The 23,229-nt window shown below is 42.5% G+C and overlaps 2 protein-coding genes across 3 annotated transcripts; both read left to right on the forward strand.

The window, feature by feature from the left end:
• Nucleotides 1–559: 559 nt before the first annotated feature.
• On the forward strand, nt 560–2,905 carry LOC311351378 (uncharacterized protein; the record flags this gene model as incomplete). The annotated part of the gene is made up of 4 exons (XM_084471496.1): nt 560–605; nt 1,149–1,502; nt 1,958–2,224; nt 2,781–2,905. The coding sequence occupies 4 exons, from the start codon at nt 560–562 to the stop codon at nt 2,903–2,905; spliced, it is 792 nt and encodes a 263-aa protein (XP_084327622.1).
• A 3,742-nt stretch (nt 2,906–6,647) lies between these two features.
• Nucleotides 6,648–22,767, forward strand: LOC311351377 (B-cell receptor CD22-like; the record flags this gene model as incomplete). Of its 2 annotated transcripts, none has more annotated exons than XM_084471494.1 (7): nt 6,648–6,693; nt 18,255–18,611; nt 19,252–19,518; nt 19,932–20,028; nt 20,654–20,696; nt 20,818–20,900; nt 21,827–22,767. In XM_084471494.1, 7 exons carry the CDS (start codon nt 6,648–6,650, stop codon nt 21,876–21,878), a joined length of 945 nt encoding a protein of 314 aa, XP_084327620.1. In that variant the 3' UTR covers nt 21,879–22,767. The 2 variants fall into 2 exon arrangements, with proteins under 2 accessions (XP_084327620.1, XP_084327621.1); XM_084471495.1 differs by lacking the exon at nt 6,648–6,693 and adding an exon at nt 16,701–16,784 and having other exon boundaries at nt 21,827–22,659.
• Between the last annotated feature and the right edge of the window lie 462 nt (nt 22,768–23,229).

The raw sequence follows: 23,229 nt of genomic DNA on the forward strand, positions 1-23,229 counted from the left end.
CCTCTCTCTCTCTCTCCCTCTCACTCCCCTTCACCTCTCTCTCTCCCTCTCACTGTTCAACCAAACATCTTTAACCATGTGGAAAGTTAACTGCGTGTTTATGTAAGATGATTAACCCTTAACCAACATGTGTCATCCCTCCCTCACTTCAAAAACCTCACGACTTTCTGAGAACATCCACTGACTTTGACACTTTGTTGTTTATGGCTCATCTGTTGAAAACACACACTTTGTTGAGATGTGATCAAGTCTCTGAGATATAACTCCTATGAAAAATTATTCTTACAGCTCATTCTGTCCCATTGTATTGTTTGGTCGTTTTTTTTTACAGTAACACCATTGTTGTTTGTTTGTCATGTCAATGAGAGAGGGAGAAGTGCAGATATATATGGACTTTAAATTGATTTGAGGTTAGTGGTTATTGCAGAGAATCCCGGTATCTAAAATGAGGAAGGAAAAGGTGAGGGCATTTCCTGTAGCCTTTCACAATCAGCCAATCAGCCCTCGCCCTGCCCTAGTGACGGCTATAAGCAGACACTGAGAGGACGCTACGGAGAAGATGAAGATGAATCCATGGACCCTCTCTGTGCTCCTGCTGCTAGCTGGTAAGCTGTAATGCTTCTTCTGTTTACTACCTGGAACGTGTCCGTACACAAACTGGATCCAGCCGGCCTGCTGGCTCAACCTAGAGCTCTTTCTAGAGTCTACTGGACCTCAACTCTACCACTAGACACAGACACAGAAGGACACTGATCGGTTTATCGTTCCATATGTTATCATAATAATAATAATAGTAGCGATGATAATGATAATGCATTGTTTTCTTAATGGGCCTCACCCAAAAAGCTTTATAACATAAAAGAAAAAAACTTGATATATAAAGTGAAACTGAAATTAGACATGATATATCATATAATTGATCATGCTTTATGATATGATATCAAATATTATATAATATGATATTAAACCAAACGCATCACAACATCAACGTCACACCCTGACCTTCTCAGAGCATCTTCACCATCAACCAGTCGCTCTCATTCTCACCATGACGGTGAGAAGCTCAACTTGGAGAGAGCGTGACCTCATGTGAGGCCCTCCCATAGAACCGGGCTCCCTGTTGCGACCCCACTGTCTGCTTCCTCCAGGGCCGCTGGGGGCGGACCCTGACTGGGGCGTGGAGTACCCTGACTCCTTCTGCGTGGTGGAGGGCTCCACCGCCACCATCCCCTGCAGCTTCACCCACCCCGCGGGGCTCCTGGTGTACCGGGTGGGGTGGTGCCCCGATCACCTGTACTGCCAGTTCAGCGTGCCCAACGTGTACGACAGCCGCAACGTCCTGGTTGACAGCAGGTTCCTGTACCTGGGGGACCTCGTCGGGAACTGCACCTTGAAGATCAACAAGACGATGAAACAGGACGCTGCAACGTACCGCTTCCGCTTCAAGACCAACGGCGATGGAAAGTTCACCGGACAGAAAGGAGTCAGAGTCAACGTCACTGGTAAGTGTTACTACTAGTACTGTCACTAGTCAGTGTTACTACTAGTACTGTCACTAGTCAGTGTTACTACTAGTACTGTTACTAGTTAGTGTTACTACTAGTACTGTTACTAGTCAGTGTTACTACTAGTACTGTCACTAGTCAGTGTTACTACTAGTACTGTTACTAGTTAGTGTTACTACTAGTACTGTTACTAGTCAGTGTTACTACTAGTACTGTTACTAGCCAGTGTTACTACTAGTACTGTCACTAGTCAGTGTTACTACTAGTACTGTTACTAGTCAGTGTTACTACTAGTACTGTTACTAGTTAGTGTTACTTCTAGTACTGTTACCAGTCAGTGTTACTACTAGTACTGTCACTAGTCAGTGTTACTACTAGTACTGTCACTAGTCAGTGTTACTTCTAGTTGTCCAGCTTGTAAAAGAACGTCCGTCTCACTGTGTCTTCAACAGATGGAGAGGATGTGGAGGTCAGAAGCTCCGTCACTGACAACGTGGTGAAAGAGGGCGGTCAGGTCACACTCAACTGTACCTCAGCCTGCTCCTTCCACCAATCAGACGTCCACTGGTACAGAAATAGCCACGCCCTGTCAGAGACAGGCCCCGCCCTCCACCTCAGCTATCTGAACAATGGCGACACAGGGAATTACACCTGCTCTCTGGACTCCAGTGGGCAGATAACCTCTGAGCCTTGGAGTCTAATGGTGTTGGAAGATGAAGGTGAGCCCCTCTGTATTCACTAATGCACATGAGGGTGGTCCCTCATCTAATGTAATATAGTCTGTTATAGTCTGACATTATCTAATGTAATATAGTCTATTATAGTCTGACATTATCTAATGTAATATAGTCTGTTATAGTCTGACATTATCTAATGTAATATAGTCTATTATAGTCTGACATTATCTAATCTAATAGATTTTACTATAGTCTAACATTATTTATAATAGTCTAGTATAGTCTAACATTATCTATTATAGTCTAACATTATCTATGATAGTCTATGATAGTCTAACATTATCCATTATAGTATATGATAGTCTAACATTATCTATGATAGTCCATGATAGTCTAACATTATCTATTATAGTCTATGATAGTCTCTAACATTATCTATGATAGTCTATGATAGTCTCTAACATTATCTATGATAGTCTATGATAGTCTAACATTATCTATGATAGTCTATTATTATCTATGATAGTCTAACATAATCTATGATAGTCTAACCTAATGAAGGCTCCGTCCATGGATGATCCCTCGTGTTGTTCTCCAGGATTCCACAGGTCCGTTCACCTGAAGGTTGCCGTGGTGAAGGGCGTGGCGTTGGCCGTTCTCTTTCTCCTCCTAGCTGGGGTTGTCTTCGCCAAATTGTGCTCAAACAAAACCAATCAAATCTAAAAAAGGTCTTTGTCCGTATGGGACATTGAAGTCGGAACATATTTGTACACATAAAGATGAAAGTATAATTTTTCATGTTGATAAATGCGTTGAAGGTGATTGTATTTTAGAATAATTATTTTGTCATATTGGTGGGAATTTCTTTGACATCCCTGTGGACTGTGAGGGTGACGGTCTCAGCAGCCTCACCTGGCCTGAGTCAGACTGAGAGACTCTGGGGCTGCACACCTGTTGTGCGTTGGCTAGTCAATGCACACAGGTTAAACCAACCGTCACCACACACACTCAGGAGATAACCTAGATGGCAGCCTGGATCACCGTCTTCATGTGTCATGGACTTCAACCTCCGCAATAAACCGGTTCCAACATCACCACCCTGTGTCCTGTGTCTTGAGGAGCCCAGAGAAAGCCACCGAGGTGGAGGGTGGAGGACATCTTTAGGAGGAGTGGGGCGGCCATCTTTGCGGATGTTTTATTTTGATTGGATCATTTCTAAATGTAGCATCTCTCTGGCTTGTTGCTCCAAATCGCCCACCCGGCCCTAACTCTGTTTCTCAGCTCGGACGCTGAGGCTGGACTCTCTGCCCCAGGTAGGCCTACCCACTGCTTTAGCTAGATGATAGGTGGAGATGGATAGAATAAGAGATGGATAAAAATTAGGACGCTGGCATAAGCCTAGTCAAATAAAAGGGCTAGGCTAAATCGATGCTAGAGCGAGGCTATTTCAGGAGATTTCCAAACAGATCAATTTATTAGTTAGGGATATATATACACGTCAGGATATTATCAATAACTGTATCTTTTGTCATGGCAAAACATAATACTGATGACATAACTGATACTGTCAACTTATTTGAGCACTACCTTGGTGTAATTAATATTTTAGTTGAATTAAGTAGTTCAGGGATTAGAAAAAGAAAGACATTTAAATTACCCCAATTTAAAAAGATGCTTTGAGTTTTTTTAATTCTGAAGAAATGCAGATAGCTGCCCTGCAAGATAGACTGGTAGAACCAGACTAGCAGGCTCCGTAAACACCCATTAAATTATGTTTCAATCAGCAGGGGAGCAGGGTACAGGTAGCCCTGTCAGACAATGACAATAGCAGTTTTTAACCTGTAGAGGGAGCCAGTGGCGCTCTGGGTTATCCTTCAGGGGTCAGCAACCTTTTCAACATGCAGTGCCAGTTTGACATTTTCTCATTAATGAGTGTGCCTTGAGCAACAATATATTAAATATTAAGCTGAATTATGAAATCGCAACCAAAAACATTTCCAGAAGACCAGTATTTGTATTATTTCCATATAGTCCACAAGCATGCATCAACATTTAAGTTGTTTTTTGTTGTTATATTTGCAACATGGGCTAACAAATTATAATTACATGTATCCCATCTCAAAACACTGCTTTCAGAAACTCATTCAAAAATATATTTGCACTGTAAGAAATGTAAAAAACTTTTATGAGAATTATGGAAACATCCACATCAATATCTTTAAGTGTAACATGTACAGCTTTTCAAAGACCATGTGAAGGCCATGCATACAGGCCACTTGCAACAATATTTTAAATATTTTCTTCTCTATTACTCACAACATAGTAGTAGTGATTATATAGTACCACCATCACCCGTTTCTATAGTAACACCATCACCAACACAGTACTGTTTCCATAGTAACACCATCACCTAGCCAGTAGTTAACATAGTAACACCATCACCCAGACAATGTTGTTAACATAGTAATGTTCCAGTATCATTTCCATAGTTACACTATCACCTGGCTAGTCCTGTTTCCATAGTTTTAAGATAAGATAAACAGTACTTTATTGGACGGGTTGGTCCAGGTTGTACCAGGGCAGGCTGCTGCACCAGCGGCAGAAGGAGCTCCAGAAGAGGAAACCAGAGGAGATAGTAAAGGAGGACCAGTTCATCAGTCTGTACAGGAGGCTCCTGGGAGCAGTGACCCAGCCAGACCCCGGGGCCAAGAGGAGGGCTGGGGGGCGTAATATATAATATACATGGAGAGTTGAGAACGGTATGCGATTATTTAACTAATATATTTAACTAAATATAAAACCAAACCAAATAAGAACGATGTTCCACCATCTGTATTGATTATTATATTACTACAGTTCTGTAAATTCGGTGGTCTGTGTGTGGGTTGTGTTTTTGTGTGTGTGTGGTCATGTGTGTGTGTGTGTGTGTGTGTGTGTGTGTGTGTTGAATGTGTGTGTATGTTTCTATGTTTCTGTGTGTGTGTGTGTGTGTGTGTGTGTGTGTGTGTGTGTGTGTGTTTGGGGTCAGTGTAGGGTAGGACGCATTTGGGCGTCAATGGAATGGGCCGGTGTGGGTCTCAGTGTGTGTGTCAGTGTGGTCCAGAGGCGTAGCCACGGGCGGGCGACTCTCTCTCTCTCTCTCTCTCTCTCTCGCTCTCTCTGCGTGTGTGTGTGTGATAAGTCTTCATCTTTGCAGTAGGCTTGTCTTATATGGCCAATCTGTTTCAATTTGATGTGATGCACACCAAAGCTACGTTTATGCAGTTTTGCGCAGGTTTAAAATGTTTAGCCTAACGGCGAATTGTCAGCGGTGACCGAAAGCGTTGAAGCGTTCAATAAATGTGACGCGCCGATGCATGGGTTCATGCATTTTTGCGCACGTTTAAAATGTTTCAGCGTAATTTGTCAGCTGTGATCAAATGCCTTTAATAAATTCCACCTTTATATCATAAATATAACATGCCTTTGATTAGTATTTGTATGGTGCATCTAATCTAGGCCTATCTTATGTTCAATCAAATTGGCTTTGCCCGCCTGTTTTTTTCTGTGCCCACCCATGTGGACGTGTGGTCTCCAACCCAAACGCCAAGAGGTGGTTTGTATCGGTCGTCCAAACGACCCACAGCGCCCCCTGTTGCCTGGTCCAAGAAACAGCAGAACGTCACGCATGTCAGGGGTCTGTCTTTTTTTTTTTTTTTTTTGATATTTTCGACATAAAATGTACTTTGATAACCTTTCTAGCAATAAATGGGCATTCTATTGTTGTATTCTTAAGTCAGTGAATGTAAATGTCTGCTAAACGTTTGTGAGCTTAATACAACGTTTAGGAAGAGGAGGAGCTGGGTGGGGCTGAAGGCCTGGATCAGGGCTCAGATGGGCCCAGGGTGGAGGTTAGAACGCTCTACAGAACCAAAGACAGGAAGGACCTGGAGTCTGCCCAATGGGTCTGACCGTTTGCCAAAGGCAGTGAGCCAGTCCCTTGGTTTGAGGAAGTAGTCTGAAGCGTGGGATCTTTTATTTTGATTGGATCATTTCATGACGTAGCATCTCTCTGGCTTGTTGGTCCAGACTGCCCACCCTGCCTTAACTCTGTTTCTATCACAGAATGAGGAAACACAAAAAGGATCAGGAATCAACAAACCTGAGAAGCAGAGAATCAACCAACGAAGACACAAACCACAAGGCATGACTATAACTGAGCTGTTGATCCTTATCACCTGAAGTCCCGCTCTTCTCTGCCCATTGGTCAACCCTGTCATGTCATGTCAATGAGATAGAGAGAAGGGCAGCTATATATGGACTTTAAAGTGATGTGAACTGAAGTTAGTGGTTATTACAGAGAATATCTAAAAGGAGGAAGCTAAATGTGAAGACTATTACCGTAGCCTTTCACAATCAGCCAGTCAGCCCTCACCCTGCCCTAGTGACGGCTATAAGCAGACACTGAGAGGACGCTACGGAGCAGATGAAGATGAATCCATGGACCCTCTCTGTGCTCCTGCTGCTAGCTGGTAAGCTGTAATGCTTCTTCTGTTTACTACCTGGAACGTGTCCGTACACAAACTGGATCCAGCCGGCCTGCTGACTCAACCTAGAGCTCTTTCTGGAGTCTACTGGACCTCAACTCTACCACTAGACACAGACAAAGAAGGACACTGATCGGTTTATCGTTCCATATGTTATCATAATAATAATAGTAGTGATGATAATGATAATCATGCATTGTTTTCTTAATGGGCCTTGTTGGGAAAAACAGTCTGTCTAGTTACTTGACCAGATAAAATGAGACGGAGAGGTAATAAAGTCTGTCAGCACGAGGGCCTCGGATTTATTGAGTAAAGTAGCAAAGGTAATACTGATTCATAAAGCGTGAGAGATCGAATATTCTACGTCCCCTAACAGTGCTGAGGTCGTCTGGAGCTTCGCCTCCGTGGAAGTTCTGCTTCAGAAGAGCCACACCGTGATCCGGTGCATGTGAAACTTATAGTATCTTTCCTAGCCAGGTGTGTGTGTTAGACTTTGTGTGGGTTATCGAGGGTTCTCTTGTCCCTGAGCCTTCGGGTTGTGTTGTCTTTCTGTGTGATATGTGTGTCCTCGCCATCCAGCTGTGGCAGAGTGTTCTCCGCAGACTGATAGGGGGGCTCGAGGGTCATCTTGACCCTCTTGAATGTGTGGTGTGTTGTGTTCGTTAGGTTTGGACCCAGAGTTGACTATATTCGTAATGTAATATGTCCGTTAGGTTATTTTTGCCCATCAGCCTCACCCAAAAAGCTTTCATAACATAAAATAAATAAACAAAAGTGAGAAATTAGACACGATATATCATATAATTGATTATGCTTTATGATATATTTAAGCAATAGATCACTTCAGTCAGTTCAAGCAATAGATCACTTCACTTCAGCTTTTATAAAACGGTTACATAAGTATGGCGAAATGAAAGTCATAGACACCCTCAATTTTGAAAAAGCTAGAAAGTCGGAAAAGCATTTTTTTAACGAATACAAAAAAGTAGTCCCTCCTGGCTGCCGGCAAAGTGTACGGCGGTTGCTATGCAACACACTGTAGCGTCCTTCAGAGAGAAGGCTAGAGACGGTAGCTCGGTTCGCCGGCAATTTAGCCTTCTATCGAGTTCACTCACCGTGTGCCTATTGCTTTACAACATTTCCACCCCCTCCAGCAATCAACATGTTTTTAGTCTTCAGTGAACTATGCTATTGCTTTTATATATAAACAAACAACAGGTCAAGTTAGGCGCGGAGTGATACTGGCCTCTGTAAACCGAACGGGCGTCATAGCTGTGTGTATACGCTCAATACACAACCGTTGGGAACCAATCAGATCGCTTGATTTAAGCCACCCGTTTCATAACAAATATTACATAAGAGAGAGAGAGCGTGACCTCATGTGAGGCCCTCCCATAGAACCGGGCTCCCTCTTGTGACCCCACTGTCTGCTTCCTCCAGGGCCGCTGGGGGCGGACCCTGACTGGGGCGTGGAGTACCCTGACTCCTTCTGCGTGGTGGAGGGCTCCACCGCCACCATCCCCTGCAGCTTCACCCACCCCGCGGGGCGCCGGGTGAACCGGGTGGGATGGTGCCCCGATCACCTGTACTGCCAGTTCAGCGTGCCCAACGTGTACGACAGCAACAACGTCCTGGTTGACAGCAGGTTCCTGTACCTGGGGGACCGCGTCGGGAACTGCACCTTGAAGATCAACAAGACGATGAAACAGGACGCTGCAACGTACCGCTTCCGCATGGAGACCTACGTCGAAGGAGGAAGGTTCACCGGACCGAATGGAGTCAGAGTCAACGTCACTGGTAAGTGTTACTACTAGTATTGTTACTAGTCAGTGTTACTACTAGTACTGTCACTAGTCAGTGTTACTTCTAGTACTGTTACTAGTCAGTGTTACTTCTAGTATTGTTACTAGTCAGTGTTACTACTAGTACTGTTATTAGTTAATGTTACTACTAGTACTTTCACTAGTCAGTGTTACTACTAGTACTGTCACTAGTCAGTGTTACTACTAGTACTGTCACTAGTCAGTGTTACTACTAGTACTGTCACTAGTCAGTGTTACTACTAGTACTGTTACTAGTTAGTGTTACTACTAGTATTGTTACTAGTCAGTGTTACTACTAGTACTGTCACTGTTACTACTAGTACTGTTACTAGTCAGTGTTACTTCTAGTACTGTTACTAGTAAGTGTTACTTCTAGTACTGTTACTAGTTAGTGTTACTACTAGTACTGTTACTAGTTAGTGTTACTACTAGTACTGTCACTAGTCAGTGTTACTACTAGTACTGTCACTAGTCAGTGTTACTACTAGTACTGTCACTAGTCAGTGTTACTTCTAGTACGGTTACTAGTTAGTGTTACTTCTATTACTGTTACTAGCCAGTGTTACTACCAGTACTGTTACTAGTTAGTGTCATTAATGGTACTTTCCCTAGTGTAACTTCTAGTACTGTTATAACAGGACGATAGGAAGAGACTAGACTCGGTTCCCATTGGGGAGGGATTAGTGGCTTCCTGTAGTCAACCTTGAGCACCATGTCCTCACCCAGCTGCTCCTCATGAGATGTTTCTGGATGTCCTGGAAGACGCTTTGGATCAAAGGGACTCGATCACAAAGAGCGTGATCAGGAAGAGCCAGGGAAGTTGGCAAATACAACAGATTGTAGGACTCCTTGTATCTGCAAACCGACGTGATAAAATAGTCAATTATTAGTGATGACCACTTTAACTTCAGGGGAAATGCTGTCAATCTGTCCAGTTGTAGAGACCGTCCGTCTCACTGTGTCTTCAACAGATTTGGTGGTCCAAAGCTCCGTCACTGACAACGTGGTGAAAGAGGGCGGTCAGGTCACACTCACCTGTACCTCAGCCTGCTCCTTCCACCAATCGGACGTCTACTGGTACAGAAATGGCCACGCCCTATCAGGGACAGGCCCCACCCTCCACCTCAGCGATCTGACCAATAACAACACAGGGAATTACAGCTGCTCTCTGGACTCCAGTGGGAAGATAACCTCTGAGCCTTGGAGTCTAACGGTGTTGGAAGATGGAGGTGAGCCCCTCTGTATTCACTAATGCACATGAGGGTGGTCCCTCATCTAATGTAATATAGTCTGTTATAGTCTGACATTATCTAATGTAATATAGTCTATTATAGTCTGACATTATCTAATGTAATATAGTCTATTATAGTCTGACATTATCTAATGTAATATAGTCTGTTATAGCCTGACATTATCTAATGTTATATAGTCTATTATAGTCTGACGTTATCTAATTGAATCTAACTGTATCTAAAATAAAGCCATTTTAGAGGTAATCTAATGTAATTGTTTCTGAAATGATGTCATCTAATCTAATCTAACTGTATTCAACACGTTGTAATGTAATCTCACTGTCATTTACAAAGTGATCTAAACTAATCTGATGTGTCTGACATAAATGTGTTGTTTTACAGAGAAATGGCGCCTGACGGTGTCGGTGGTGTCCGGCGTGCTGCCGGCTGCGTTCCTTCTCCTCCTGGCTGGGCTTGTCTTCGCTAAGAGGTACTCCAGCACTACTCATCTGTTCAACCTGGGGTAGGGAATGGAGCCCACTGTGGAGCTCAACGGGAAGAGTTTGTGATTACAGCTCATCATCATGCGTGTCGCCAAACGGAACAGAATGGAAATCTTCGAAATTTCGACTTTAATCTCAAAGGTCCCGTGACGTGCCGCCAGGTGTGAGTGTGATTCGCCGTTACGAGCCGTTTTGAAAATCTGCCCCTTATGACATCACAAGCGGGCGTGTCCACCTAGATGTACGCTGGATAGATGAGCAACGTTTGCTACAGTCCACCGGGTAGGCTGGTGGACTGATCTATCCAGCACACATCTAGGTGGACACGCCCACTTGTGATGTCATAAGGGGCAGATTTTCAAAACGGCTCGTAACGTCTAATCACACTCACACCTGGTGGCACGTCATGGGACCTTTAATGATGATAATGAGATGATAATGTTTGAGGCATTATTACCCTTGGAGACTAAACTCATAGTAATCCATAGAAATCTCTCTTGAATCTCTATTGACTTTGGTAGTAAAATGGTGTTTATTGGACATATCGTTAATGTCTTTTTTTTGTTATTAAATAGGAGACATGCACAGAAGAAAAAAAAACAGGTAAGGGTTAAACTAAAAGTGTGTGTGTGTGTGTATATATATATATATGTGTGTGTGTGTGTGTGTGTGTGCGTGTGTGCGTGTGTGTGTGCGTGTGTGCGTGTGTGTGTGTGTGTGTGTGTTAATAGTGGACACACGTGTTTGTGTGAGTATGTCTGTCTGACCTCCTGTCTGTCTGTCTAGGAGGTGGGCCGTAAACAGGAAGTGGTGGGAGCTTCAGAGGAAGTCTGCTATTCAACCGTCCACTTCCAAGCCAACTCCTCAAGGTAACCGCCCCCTGTTACGACGTAACCTTCTGATGATGAAGAAGACGGTAACAATGTCATCACTAATAAGACGCGATGATGTCATCTTTTAATCAGTGAAACAGATCAGGGTGAAGTACTTGTTCATTGATGAAACCAGTGCCAACACTAGCTCCTTTAAACATTCCTAATGAACCGTTTCTAAAGCTTAACGGACCAGAACGGCCCGGGCCATCAAACCATCGTCTCCCCTGGCTTTACCTCTGGTACCAATAGCATTTTAAAAATGACTTGGTTTTACCAATTCTGCCAAAGAGCATTTAGCGTGTGGGTAGTAAAATGTTTCTAAACACCCTGTTTTAGCTCAAGTTCGAACACTATTTGAATTTATGATGAATTTATTTGATCATGATATGAGTTATTTTGAGTTCTAGGAAGGAGGGGGAGGTGTTAACCCCATGGTTACGAACCACAGCAGCTTTTTTTAAGCGAGGACAGATCTTATCTTAGAGTGTCATAGTGAGCGACGCTGTGACCGACGCAACCAGCAACATAAACCACCACACACACACACACACACACACACACACACACACATACACACACACACACACACACACACACACCCTTCACCCTGATATTCAAGAGCACCTGAGCTGGAATTCAGAGTAGAGTTGATTTTTAACAAACTGTTTGGTGTAGTCTCAAAAAAAACGTAGTGCTTTTAAATCTGTTTTTCAAAATAAGTTTACTATTTAGTTGATTATTTACTCAAAGAAGACATGCTAAGATGTTTAAAACAGGTTCACTGGTTCACTAGTTCAGTGGCACTTGTAGCCTACTAGGAAATGATGGCGGGAATCTGAGGCTTGCTGGTCTGTTTTCTTGGTGACAGATCAGCCCCTGGACCGGAACATGAGATTGTCTACAGCGAGGTCGTTCGCTGAACCAAACTCAAGCAGCGACTCCTCTTCCTCCTCCAGTGATGACGAGATAAGGAACGCCGTCATCATGTCTGGTGTCTCTCACAGACTTAGTGGTTGAGTCTATTTCTGATGATTTCAGTGTTTTATCTTTTTATGCATTAGACTTTTCTGTTCATTGTATGTTGTTGTTTATTCTGAATATACTCAAGGTTGTCTGAGTAACGGTGAGGTTTGTAAAGACAGGTTCTTCTCCATTCTGGTCCTGATTCGTACAATCATAGCTTTACAGTCTATGGCTCATGTAGGCCTACAATAAGATCTGTCATGTTCTTAACATCGGTGGTTCCTGTGTTGAAAGTGAAGCCATTTCAAAAACTGAAGTAACTGGAGGGCAGATAATCACACTCACCACAGTGCAGCTAATATAAGAAGGGCAAAGTATAATTCTCTCAGTACGTTTACATGCACAGCTTAATCCGATTAAAGCCATAGTTCGACTATGCTCCGCAATTGGACAACTGCAATTGTCCGAGTATACATGGCGGTGAGTAAATCGATTCATTGGCGAAGCATGTTACTCCCGTCAGTTCGGCCACGGCGCAATGAATGAATAAAGATCATAATTACTACTTTACAACCTCGTTGATGAGCAACATTTAGAAAAACATGTACTTTTAATTGAGCCTTGGGTTAAATCGAAGCGTAGTGTGTACTGAATGCATGTTGATGATGATACACTCCTTATAGGGGGTAACTACATTGGCACGACACCGGCTTCCTCCATCTTCTGCACCAGCTTTTTAAATAAATCGCCGACCCGAAGTGAGTTGACAGCTGTCTACTGAAAACATCACTCTCCCGCCAGAGCAGCCCCTCCGCTGCCCGTCCGTATACGGCATTCCCCGCCGCGGCGCAAGGAATGAATAAAGATCGTAAACACGTTGGGAGAAAAAAAACATTTATTTTGACAGATGTGCCCGAAGTTACTACTTTACAACCTTGTTGATGACCCAGATTTAGAAAAACATGTACTTTTAATTCAGCCTTGGGTGAAATCGAAGCATAGTGTCTGTGTGCTTCCACCTTTAATGAATGCATGCCATGCGCGCTCCCGCAGCCGGGACACAATTCTTATAAGGGGTAACTACATTTACCGGCTTCCTCCATCTTCTGCACCACCTTTTTAAATAAATCGCCGTTTGTCTTTCCGACGGAGACAACAACACGACTATCGTCTCCTTCTACTTCCGGCTCACGGCCCCGAAGATCTCGAGCATGCGCAGAACGCAATTCAACGCATAATCCAATCCCATTCCGTACATGCATGCTTAACTCGACTATGAATCGCATTATCTAGGGGTCTTAATTAGACTATGAGAAACCCAATTCGATTCGATTTTAGCTCGACTAAGGTGTATACATGCATCTTAGTAATCCAATCATAGTTGGACTAACCCAATAATTCGACTTTCTTGAGTGTCATGTAAACGCACTGACTGAAACCCAGCAGGAACTTTGACTGCTGCCATGTGTGTCGAAGTCCTCTCTTCTCTGAATACTATTATTAAGATAGCAGAAGTCAGATAGAATTGAACAAAAGTATTTTTGTGAAGTGTCAGCATACAAATACAGGTATTATGCATAACCCAATTTAGACATAGAACAAGCTTTTTGGGAACTGTATTAGACCTTTCAAGTAGGCTATCAATGTTGAATGTCTCCCTTATTCTCAGCATACATTGTATTTTCATTTGGATACAGCTTTGGAAAATATTACTATATTGATAAATAACATTTATATTTTAGAATATTTTGTAAAATAAAGTTTAAAAAAACAACAACTGTATGTCTACAGACAAAAAAAATAAAAAAATAAAAAAAAGCCTCAACAAACTTAAAAAAATGTTTTCTACATTAGGCAGATGGAATCCAAGGTATACAACATACTACAATGGTATATGCTACTGTAGAAGCACACACACATATATATATATATATATATATATATATATATATATATATATATTGTAGCAGGCCCGTGGGTGTGGGGTTTCCACGCCACCAAGTCAAGTCGAAAGAACCAACACACACACAGCAGTATAATGTTCAGGGTTTTTTTATTTACCCACGGGTTCCATAATCCGTATTCAAATCGTTCAGTCCAGGGGTCGGCGCCAGAAGGGTTGTCTAAAACAAAGCGGTCGGTACACAGTAATCAATGAAGTCCTCTTCCCCTCACTTGGCGGTACACACCGTGTTAGCTCCCCAGCGGCTAACACTCCCCAGAGGCTCACACAGACACCCTCTGGATACCTAGTCTGTGTACCAGTCTCAGCTTTATACACTAGTCCACCTGTGTACCAGTCTCAGCTTTATACACTAGTCCACCTGTGTACCAGTCTCAGCTTTCTACCTGTTGCTCAACCGACCGCTGCACGCTGACCACAAACAGCCAGCTAACCCTAAACGTATCCATCTCTAACCTCATAGGGCTTATGCATCAGAATGCATCATGGGATGTTTTGGTGGCGATACTCGTGTCCTTTGTGACCCAAAGGAGGGAGACGAGGCCGGGGTGATGAAGCTTCCTCCGTGGGCGGTGGTGACATCACAGCCAGGAGCAGAGCAGACATAATGACCAGAGAATCTGCTTCCTCTCCTCCAAATCTTCCTCTCTCCCTTCATATCACTCTGTCTTTCTTTGCTCACTCAGCATCACTCTCCTCACTCCTTTCCTCTCACCATGTATCACTCTCTCACACTCAGTATCACTTTCTTTGTCTTCCCTCTCTCACACCAGGGCCCCGTTTCCCGAAAGCATCGTTAGCTAACGACGTCGTTAAAACCCTCGTAGCTAACGAGGGCTCCAGGGGCACTCGTAGAGCGCTAAGAGGCATCGTTACTATAGCCTCAGTGGAGTCACCAGCTGGACATTCCAACACCACAGAATGTCCCGCTGGCACTATTTCGCAATACCCCAAAAACAGTGGTTACCGCCGATATATTACTCGTAGACTACTGTTAGATTTAAACAGCAAAGACAGATGCAGCAATTTAAAATTCCAAAAATACATGCGCAGTCGAAATGTACCGATCAAACGCCACGTCACGAGGCATATAATAAAATCAAATGATTCCATTGCTCGTGTCGGAGGTCGCTTTCGAGCTGCACTTGCTGTCTCCCTCTGATTTTAATTCAACCATCGTGGTTAAAATGTCCTCATATTGATCAATGACAGAAGACATACTGTACATGAATCATGCTGAGACCAGCGGGTGTCTGAGAATTTCTGCAGGCTTTTTTGTTGCGATAGTTTGCCATAAAGCTCTGTAGGCACGTCGGTGAGGCTGTGATGAAGTTCACTATTTATTGGACCGTGTCTAGACGAACATCCCTGACCTTAGTGGAGTGCACAATCGCTGCGATGCGTGCCTTTCCCGCTTACATTGCCTGCACCATCCAACAATATGGGCAACAATATTGCCCAACAATATGGGCAGGAATCGATCTAGACCAGCAACAGCAATAGCCGTGTCAATGCCTCTGTGTTTGAATGATAATGAATGAATGGAACGTTGCATTTTTAATGTTGACACCAAAGTTTCTAGAGAGTGTGCGGCGAGCCAATCACTGAATGAATGAATGAATGAAACCTTCTGCGGAATCAGAGAAAGTCTGCCCTCTTTGCGGCGCAAAGCATGTTTCAGAAATCAGCACATTTAAATAAATGCTATAGTTGTCACACAGACACATGCTATTTTTTATTTTTGTAATATGGCATTATTTCAGGGGGGAAAATGCCATGAAACAATGTACGCACGGTGCGTTCAGGATTAGGACCATTTCAGCACTGTGTCAGTGGACAGCTACAAGCCTACGACGTCGTAAGAGCAGAGCACGCGCGTTCATGTTAAGAGGAGTTTCGGGAAACGCTCGCAAAAAAGTTACGATGCATCGTAAGATCCGTCGTAAAAAGGATCGTACGAGCGTGGATCTATCGTTATCGGGAAACGGGGCCCAGATTCCTGTCTTTCCTCTCTCACTCTGTATCACTCTCTGTCTTCACTCTCTAACTCTTATCACTCTCTTTACCATATACAGTATATCTCTCTGTTCTGTTCATTCGGTCTCTGTATTTCATCCTCATTCCCCTTCCTTCTAATAATCCATACACACTGGAGATACTCCACCTGTGGCCGATTGGCCGAGTCCATTGGGGCCCAAGGTGCATCCCTAACTTCTAGTCTCTACGTTTGATGAATCCTCCTGTTTCTTCTTCACAGGCTCCAGTTTACCAAGTTATCCCGGATCTACATCAAGACATAACGGTTGTTCAATAGAATAATAGAAAGTCAAACTCTTCTTCAAATGATGGTTTCTATGATCGGGGCCAAGCTGTAGATCAATCCAAAGCAAAGGGACTACTCCTATAAAACATGTTGATAATGGGACTATAGGGACGTTCTACTGGGCCAATAGAAACTAAACTGTTGATTGCATGTCATGTCAATGAGAGAGGGAGAAGGGCAGCTATATATGGACTTTAAAGCATTGTGAAGTAGTGACTATTGCAGAAATTATCTAAAAGGAGGAAGTTAAATGTGATGACATTTTGCTGTAGCATTGCACAATCAACCAATCAGCTGACCTGTCCTTTGACGGCTATAAGCAGACAATGAAAGGACGCTACGGAGCAGATTAAGATGAATCCATGGACCCTCTCTGTGCTCCTGCTGCTAGCTGGTAAGCTGTAATGCTTCTTCTGTTTACTACCTGGAACGTGTCCGTACTCAAACTGGATCCAGCCGGCCTGCTGGCTCAACCTAGAGCTCTTTCTAGAGTCTACTGGACCTCAACTCTACCACTAGACACAGACACAGAAGGACACTGATCGGTTTATCGTTCCATATATTATCATAATAATAATAATAGTAGTGATGGTAATGATAATGCATTGTTTTCTTAATGGGCCTCACCCAAAAAGTTTTAGTAACATAATAGAAAAAACATTAAAAAGATAAACATAAAAGAAAAAAACTTGATACATAAAGTATGAAATTAGATATAATCTATGATATGATATATGATATAATATGATATCATATGGTGTGCGATATGATAGCATATATTATGCTGTATGATGTGATATTAAATATGATATTATATGATATAAACACAACACAATACAACCCAACACAATACAATATCAACATCACACCCTGTATGGCTAGCCCTCTCAACATTTAATCAGTTAGGCTGACTAGTAGTGATTTCGTTTTCACTAGTGGAAATGACATTTCAACATGACCTTTTAACGTAATTCCTTTTTCACTCAAGAATATCAATTACAGATGTCTACAATTAAATTTCCACATGTTGTAAATGATTGTGACTCGTGGAAATGTAAACAAACCGATATATATCAACAAACCATTTTGGTTGTGTGGGCAAAGTTTCCCTCAGCAAAGAAGAACAACATGGCAGAGATATTCTCAGTGGAAGATGCAATATAATGATATAGATCCGGCATTAAAATGGGTTTTGATCACATTTCTAGAAAGAAATGTGTCTTTTATTTTCACTAATATTCATTCAGTGATTGTTTATCAAGTTGAGTTTGTTAGTTATCAGGAAAGTTCTTTCAGGGCTTGCCAGGATATAGCGGTGGTGGTTGATCAGGACGCAGCTACCGCTGAAAACAAAGCATGGAAAATGTGACACGAACACAATATTCTGAACAACCCCGAATAGATTGATTCTAGATCCCTGTGATACGAGCGGGACGCTGTGATGAGGAACATTAATGTACACAATGCACACTTACCGTTGCTACGAGTTCTATGTAAAGGTTCATTTGCACAAACTCAGATGAGGATGTATCCCCTAAATACTTTAGTCATTTACTAATTTAAAGATAACTGAATTAGCCTGCTTTTACAACAAACCATAGCGCACTTATTGCTATAACGATGGTAAGTGTGAAAGCTGTGCTGCCCTATATTGTTTTATTTATGGTGTAAACAAGGCTCCGCTGGCTAGGAAATAGACAGATATACTAGGGTGCACCAGACAGAACAGAGCCTCCCAGAGTACCGCCGAGGCGATGACCCCCTCATGTGTGAGAGGTCACTACATGCTCGGTGCGTGACCTCATGTGAGGCCCTCCCATAGAACCGGGCTCCCTGTTGTGACCCCACTGTCTGCTTCCTCCAGGGCCGCTGGGGGCGGACCCTGACTGGGGCGTGGAGTACCCTGACTCCTTCTGCGTGGTGGAGGGCTCCACCGCCACCATCCCCTGCAGCTTCACCCACCCCGCGGGTTACCAGGTGAACCGGGTGGTGTGGTGCCCCAATCACAAGATCTGCCAGCTCCACACATTCAACGTGTACGACAGCAACAACGTCTCGGCTGACAGCAGGTTCCTGTACCTGGGGGACCTCGTCAGGAACTGCACCTTGAAGATCAACAAGACGGTGAAACGGGATGCTGCAACGTACCGCTTCCGCATTGAGTACAACAAAGATAGAATAGGGTTCACCGGAACAAATGGAGTCAGAGTCAACGTCACTGGTAAGTGTTACTACTAGTACTGTCACTGGTTAGTGTTACTACTAGTACTGTCAGTAGTCAGTGTTACTACTAGTACTGTTACTAGTAAGTGTTACTTCTAGTACTGTTACTAGTTAGTGTTACTACTAGTACTGTTACTAGTCAGTGTTACTACTAGTACTCTTACTAGTCAGTGTTACTTCTAGTACTGTTACTAGTCAGCGTTACTACTAGTACTGTCACTAGTCAGTGTTACTACCAGTACTGTTACTAGTTAGTGTTATTAATGGTACTTTCCCTAGTGTAACTTCTAGTACTGTTATAACAGGACGATAGGAAGAGACTAGACTCGGTTCCCATTGGGGAGGGATTAGTGGCTTCCTGTAGTCAACCTTGAGCACCATGTCCTCACCCAGCTGCTCCTCATGAGATGTTTCTGGATGTCCTGGAAGACGCTTTGGATCAAAGGGACTCGATCACAAAGAGCGTGATCAGGAAGAGCCAGGGAAGTTGGCAAATACAACAGATTGTAGGACTCCTTGTATCTGCAAATTGACGTGATAAAATAGTCAATTATAAGTGATGACCACTTTAACTTCAGGGGAAATGCTGTCAATCTGTCCAGTTGTAAAGACTGTCCGTCTCACTGTGTCTTCAACAGATGGAGAGGATGTGGAGGTCAGAAGCTCCGTCACTGACAACGTGGTGAAAGAGGGCGGTCAGGTCACACTCAACTGTACCTCAGCCTGCTCCTTCCACCAATCGGACGTCCACTGGTACAGAAATGGCCACGCCCTATCAGAGACAGGCCCCGCCCTCCACTTCAGCTATCTGACCAATGACGACACAGGGAATTACAGCTGCTCTCTGGACTCCAGTGGGCAGATCACCTCTGAGCCTTGGAGTCTAATGGTGTTGGAAGATGAAGGTGAGCCCCTCTGTATTCACTAATGCACATGAGGGTGGTCCCTCATCTAATGTAATATAGTCTGTTATAGTCTGACATTATCTAATGTAATATAGTCTATTATAGCCTGACATTATCTAATGTAATATAGTCTGTTATAGTCTGACATTATCTAATGTAATATAGTCTATTATAGTCTGACATTATCTAATCTAACATTATCTAATCTCATATAGTCTGACATTATCTAATCTCATATAGTCTATTATAGTCTAACATTATCTAATTGAATCTAATTGTATCTAAAATAAATTCATTTGATAGGTAATAATCTAATCTAACTGTATTCAACACGTTGTAATGTAATCTCACTGTCGTTTACAAAGTGATCTAAACTAATCTGATGTATCTGACATAAATGTGTTGTTTTACAGAGAAAAGGTCTACCAGGCACCTGACGGTGTCGGTGGTGTCGGGCGTGCTGTCGGCTGTGTTCCTTCTCCTCCTGGCTGGGCTTGTCTTCGCTAAAAGGTACTCAAATCAAATCTGATAAGAGGTCTAAATTGGACGTTGAAGATTATTTGTGAGACAGTGTTTCCCCCTAGATTGTTTTGTAGCAGTGGTGCTGTGAGTTGGTAACCTAGCAACACTAGGGGGGTCCGGGGGCATGGCCCCCCCGGAAGAAAAATTAGAAAAATAACCCTTTAAATGGTTACTCCTGGTGAGATGTTTTTGGGAAAAATTTACAGATTGAGCTTCCAAATATGACAACAATAACCAACAGAGTCAAGGTATCTGCTGAGACCAGATCATTGTGCAAATGTGCCTTGAACTTGGCAGAAACTAAGTTCATATTTTATGTTAATTTTCAGCTATTTCTTTGATATTTATTTATAAAATACATACTTTTTTTTTTTTGCAGTGTCGCTGACAATCAATGCATATAGGGGAAACACTGTGACATGATATTTTTGGTATATAGTATATATTGCTAAGATTTGTGTTGATATAAATGTCTGTTCAACTTGGGGTAGGGAATGGAACTCAGTGTGAATCAATCGCTGCTTAGCATCATAGGTGTCTCATGTAAAGTAAAGTAAAATGGTGTTGTACTATTGGACATGTCTGTAATGTCTTTTTTTTCATTATTAAATAGGAGACATGCACAGAAGAAGGCACCAGAGGTGATTCAAAAACAGGTAAGGGTTAAACTAAAAGTGTGTGTGTGTGTGTGTGTGTGTGTGTGTGTGTGTGTGTGTTAATAGTGGACACACGTGTTTGTGTGAGTATGTCTGTCTGACCTCCTGTCTGTCTGTCTAGGAGGTGGGCCGTAAACAGGAAGTGGTGGGAGCTTCAGAGGAAGTCTGCTATTCAACCGTCCACTTCCAACCCAACTCCTCAAGGTAACCGCCCCCTGTTACGACGTAACCTTCTGATGATGAAGAAGACGGTAACAATGTCATCACTAATAAGACGCGATGATGTCATCTTTTAATCAGTGAAACAGATCAGGGTGAAGTACTTGTTCATTGATGAAACCAGTGCCAACACTAGCTCCTTTAAACATCCCTAATGAACCGTTTCTAAACCTTAACGGACCAGAACGGCCCGGGCCATCAAACCATCGTCTCCCCTGGCTTTACCTCTGGTACCAATAGCATTTTAAAAATGACTTGGTTTTACCAATTCTGCCAAAGAGCATTTAGCGTGTGGGTAGTAAAGTGTTTCTAAACACCCCGTTTTAGCTCAAGTTCGAACACTATGTGAATTTATGATGAATTTATGAATTTATTTGATCATGATATGAGTTCTTTTGAGTTCTAGGAAGGAGGGGGAGGTGTTAACCCCATGGTTACGAACCACAGCAGCTTTTTTTAAGCGAGGACAGATCTTATCTTAGAGTGTCGTAGTGAGCGACGCTGTGACCGACGCAACCAGCAACATAAACCACCACACACACACACACACACACACACACACACACACACACACACACACACACACACACACACACACACACACACACACACACACACACACACACACACACACACACACACCCCTTCACCCTGATATTCAAGAGCACCTGAGCTGGAATTCAGAGTAGAGTTGATTTTTAACAAACTGTTTGGTGTAGTCTAGCAAAAACGTAGTGCTTTTAAATCTGTTTTTTAAAATAAGTTTATTATTTAGTATATTATTTACTCAAAGAAGACATGCTAAGATGTTTAAAACAGGTTCACTGGTTCACTAGTTCAGTGGCACTTGTAGCCTACTAGGAAATGATGGCGGGAATCTGAGGCTTGCTGGTCTGTTTTCTTGGTGACAGATCAGCCCCTGGACCGGAACATGAGATTGTCTACAGCGAGGTCGTTCGCTGAACCAAACTCAAGCAGCGACTCCTCTTCCTTCCGTCATGACGAGATAAGGGACACTGCCGTCATCATGTCTGGTGTCTCTCACAGACTTAGTGGTTGAGTCTTGTTCTATTTCTGATGATTTCAGTGTTTTATCTTTTTATGCATTAGACTTTTCTGTTCATTGTATGTTGTTGTTTATTCTGAATATACACAAGGTTGTCTGAGTAACGGTGAGGTTTGTAAAGACTGCTTCTTCTCCATTCTGGTCCTGATGACCCTAGGCTACGTTTCAATAAAATACTTCTCAATTCAGTTTCCTGAGGGCAAGGCCGCTCAGTCTTTCATGGGCCTGTTTTTCTGTTAGCTTACAGTATTCATACAATCATAGCTTCACAGTCTATGGCTCATGTAGGCCTACAATAAGACCTGTCATGTTATTAACATCGGTGGTTCCTGTGTTAAAGTGAAGCCATTTTAAAAACTGATAAGTTAATGGGGGGCAGATTATCACACTCACCACAGTGAGCTAATATAAGAAGGGGGAAGTATAATTCACTGAAACCCAGCAGGAACTTTGACTTCTGCGTGTGTGTCGAAGTCCTCTCTTCTCCGAAAACTATTATTAAGATAGCAGAAGTCAGATAGAATTGAACGAAAGTCTTTTTGCGAAGCGTCTGCATAAAAATACAGGTATTATGCATAACCCAATTTAGACATAGAACAAGCTTTTTGGGAACTGTATTAGACCTTTCAAGTAGGCTATTCAACTATAAAAGATCCCTTTTTCTCAGCATACAATGTATTTTCATTTGGATACAGCTTTGGAAAATATTACTATATTGATAAATAACGTTTATATTTTAGAATATTTTGTAAAATAATGTTCTTTAAAAAAAACAACTGTACAGACAAAATAAAAAAAATTAAAATAAAAAAAAAAGCCTCAACAAACTTTAATTTTTTTTTTCTACATTAGGCAGATGGAATCCAAGGTATACAACATACTACGATGGTTTATGCTACTGTAGAAGCACACACACACACACACACACACACACACACACACACACACACACACACACACACACATATATATACATATATTATAGGCTATTAATAACTTTTTTATGTTCTATAATAGTAATTGTATCAATACAGTTATAGTTAATTTGTTATGTTACACATTAGGCATTTATTTTTTTATTTTTTTTATTATTTTCATCAAAAGGAAACACATATACCATCATACGGTGTAATTTCATACTTCAATCAGCATACAATTCCTGGTAGCAACAGTATTCCTCTACTCCATATGGTTTTAACCACACATCCACATATATACCATTCATTCCCACTCATCCACATATATCGT

The sequence above is a fragment of the Micromesistius poutassou genome (assembly GCF_964030765.1).
Source record: "Micromesistius poutassou genome assembly, chromosome: 8".
Lineage (NCBI taxonomy): Eukaryota > Metazoa > Chordata > Actinopteri > Gadiformes > Gadidae > Micromesistius > Micromesistius poutassou.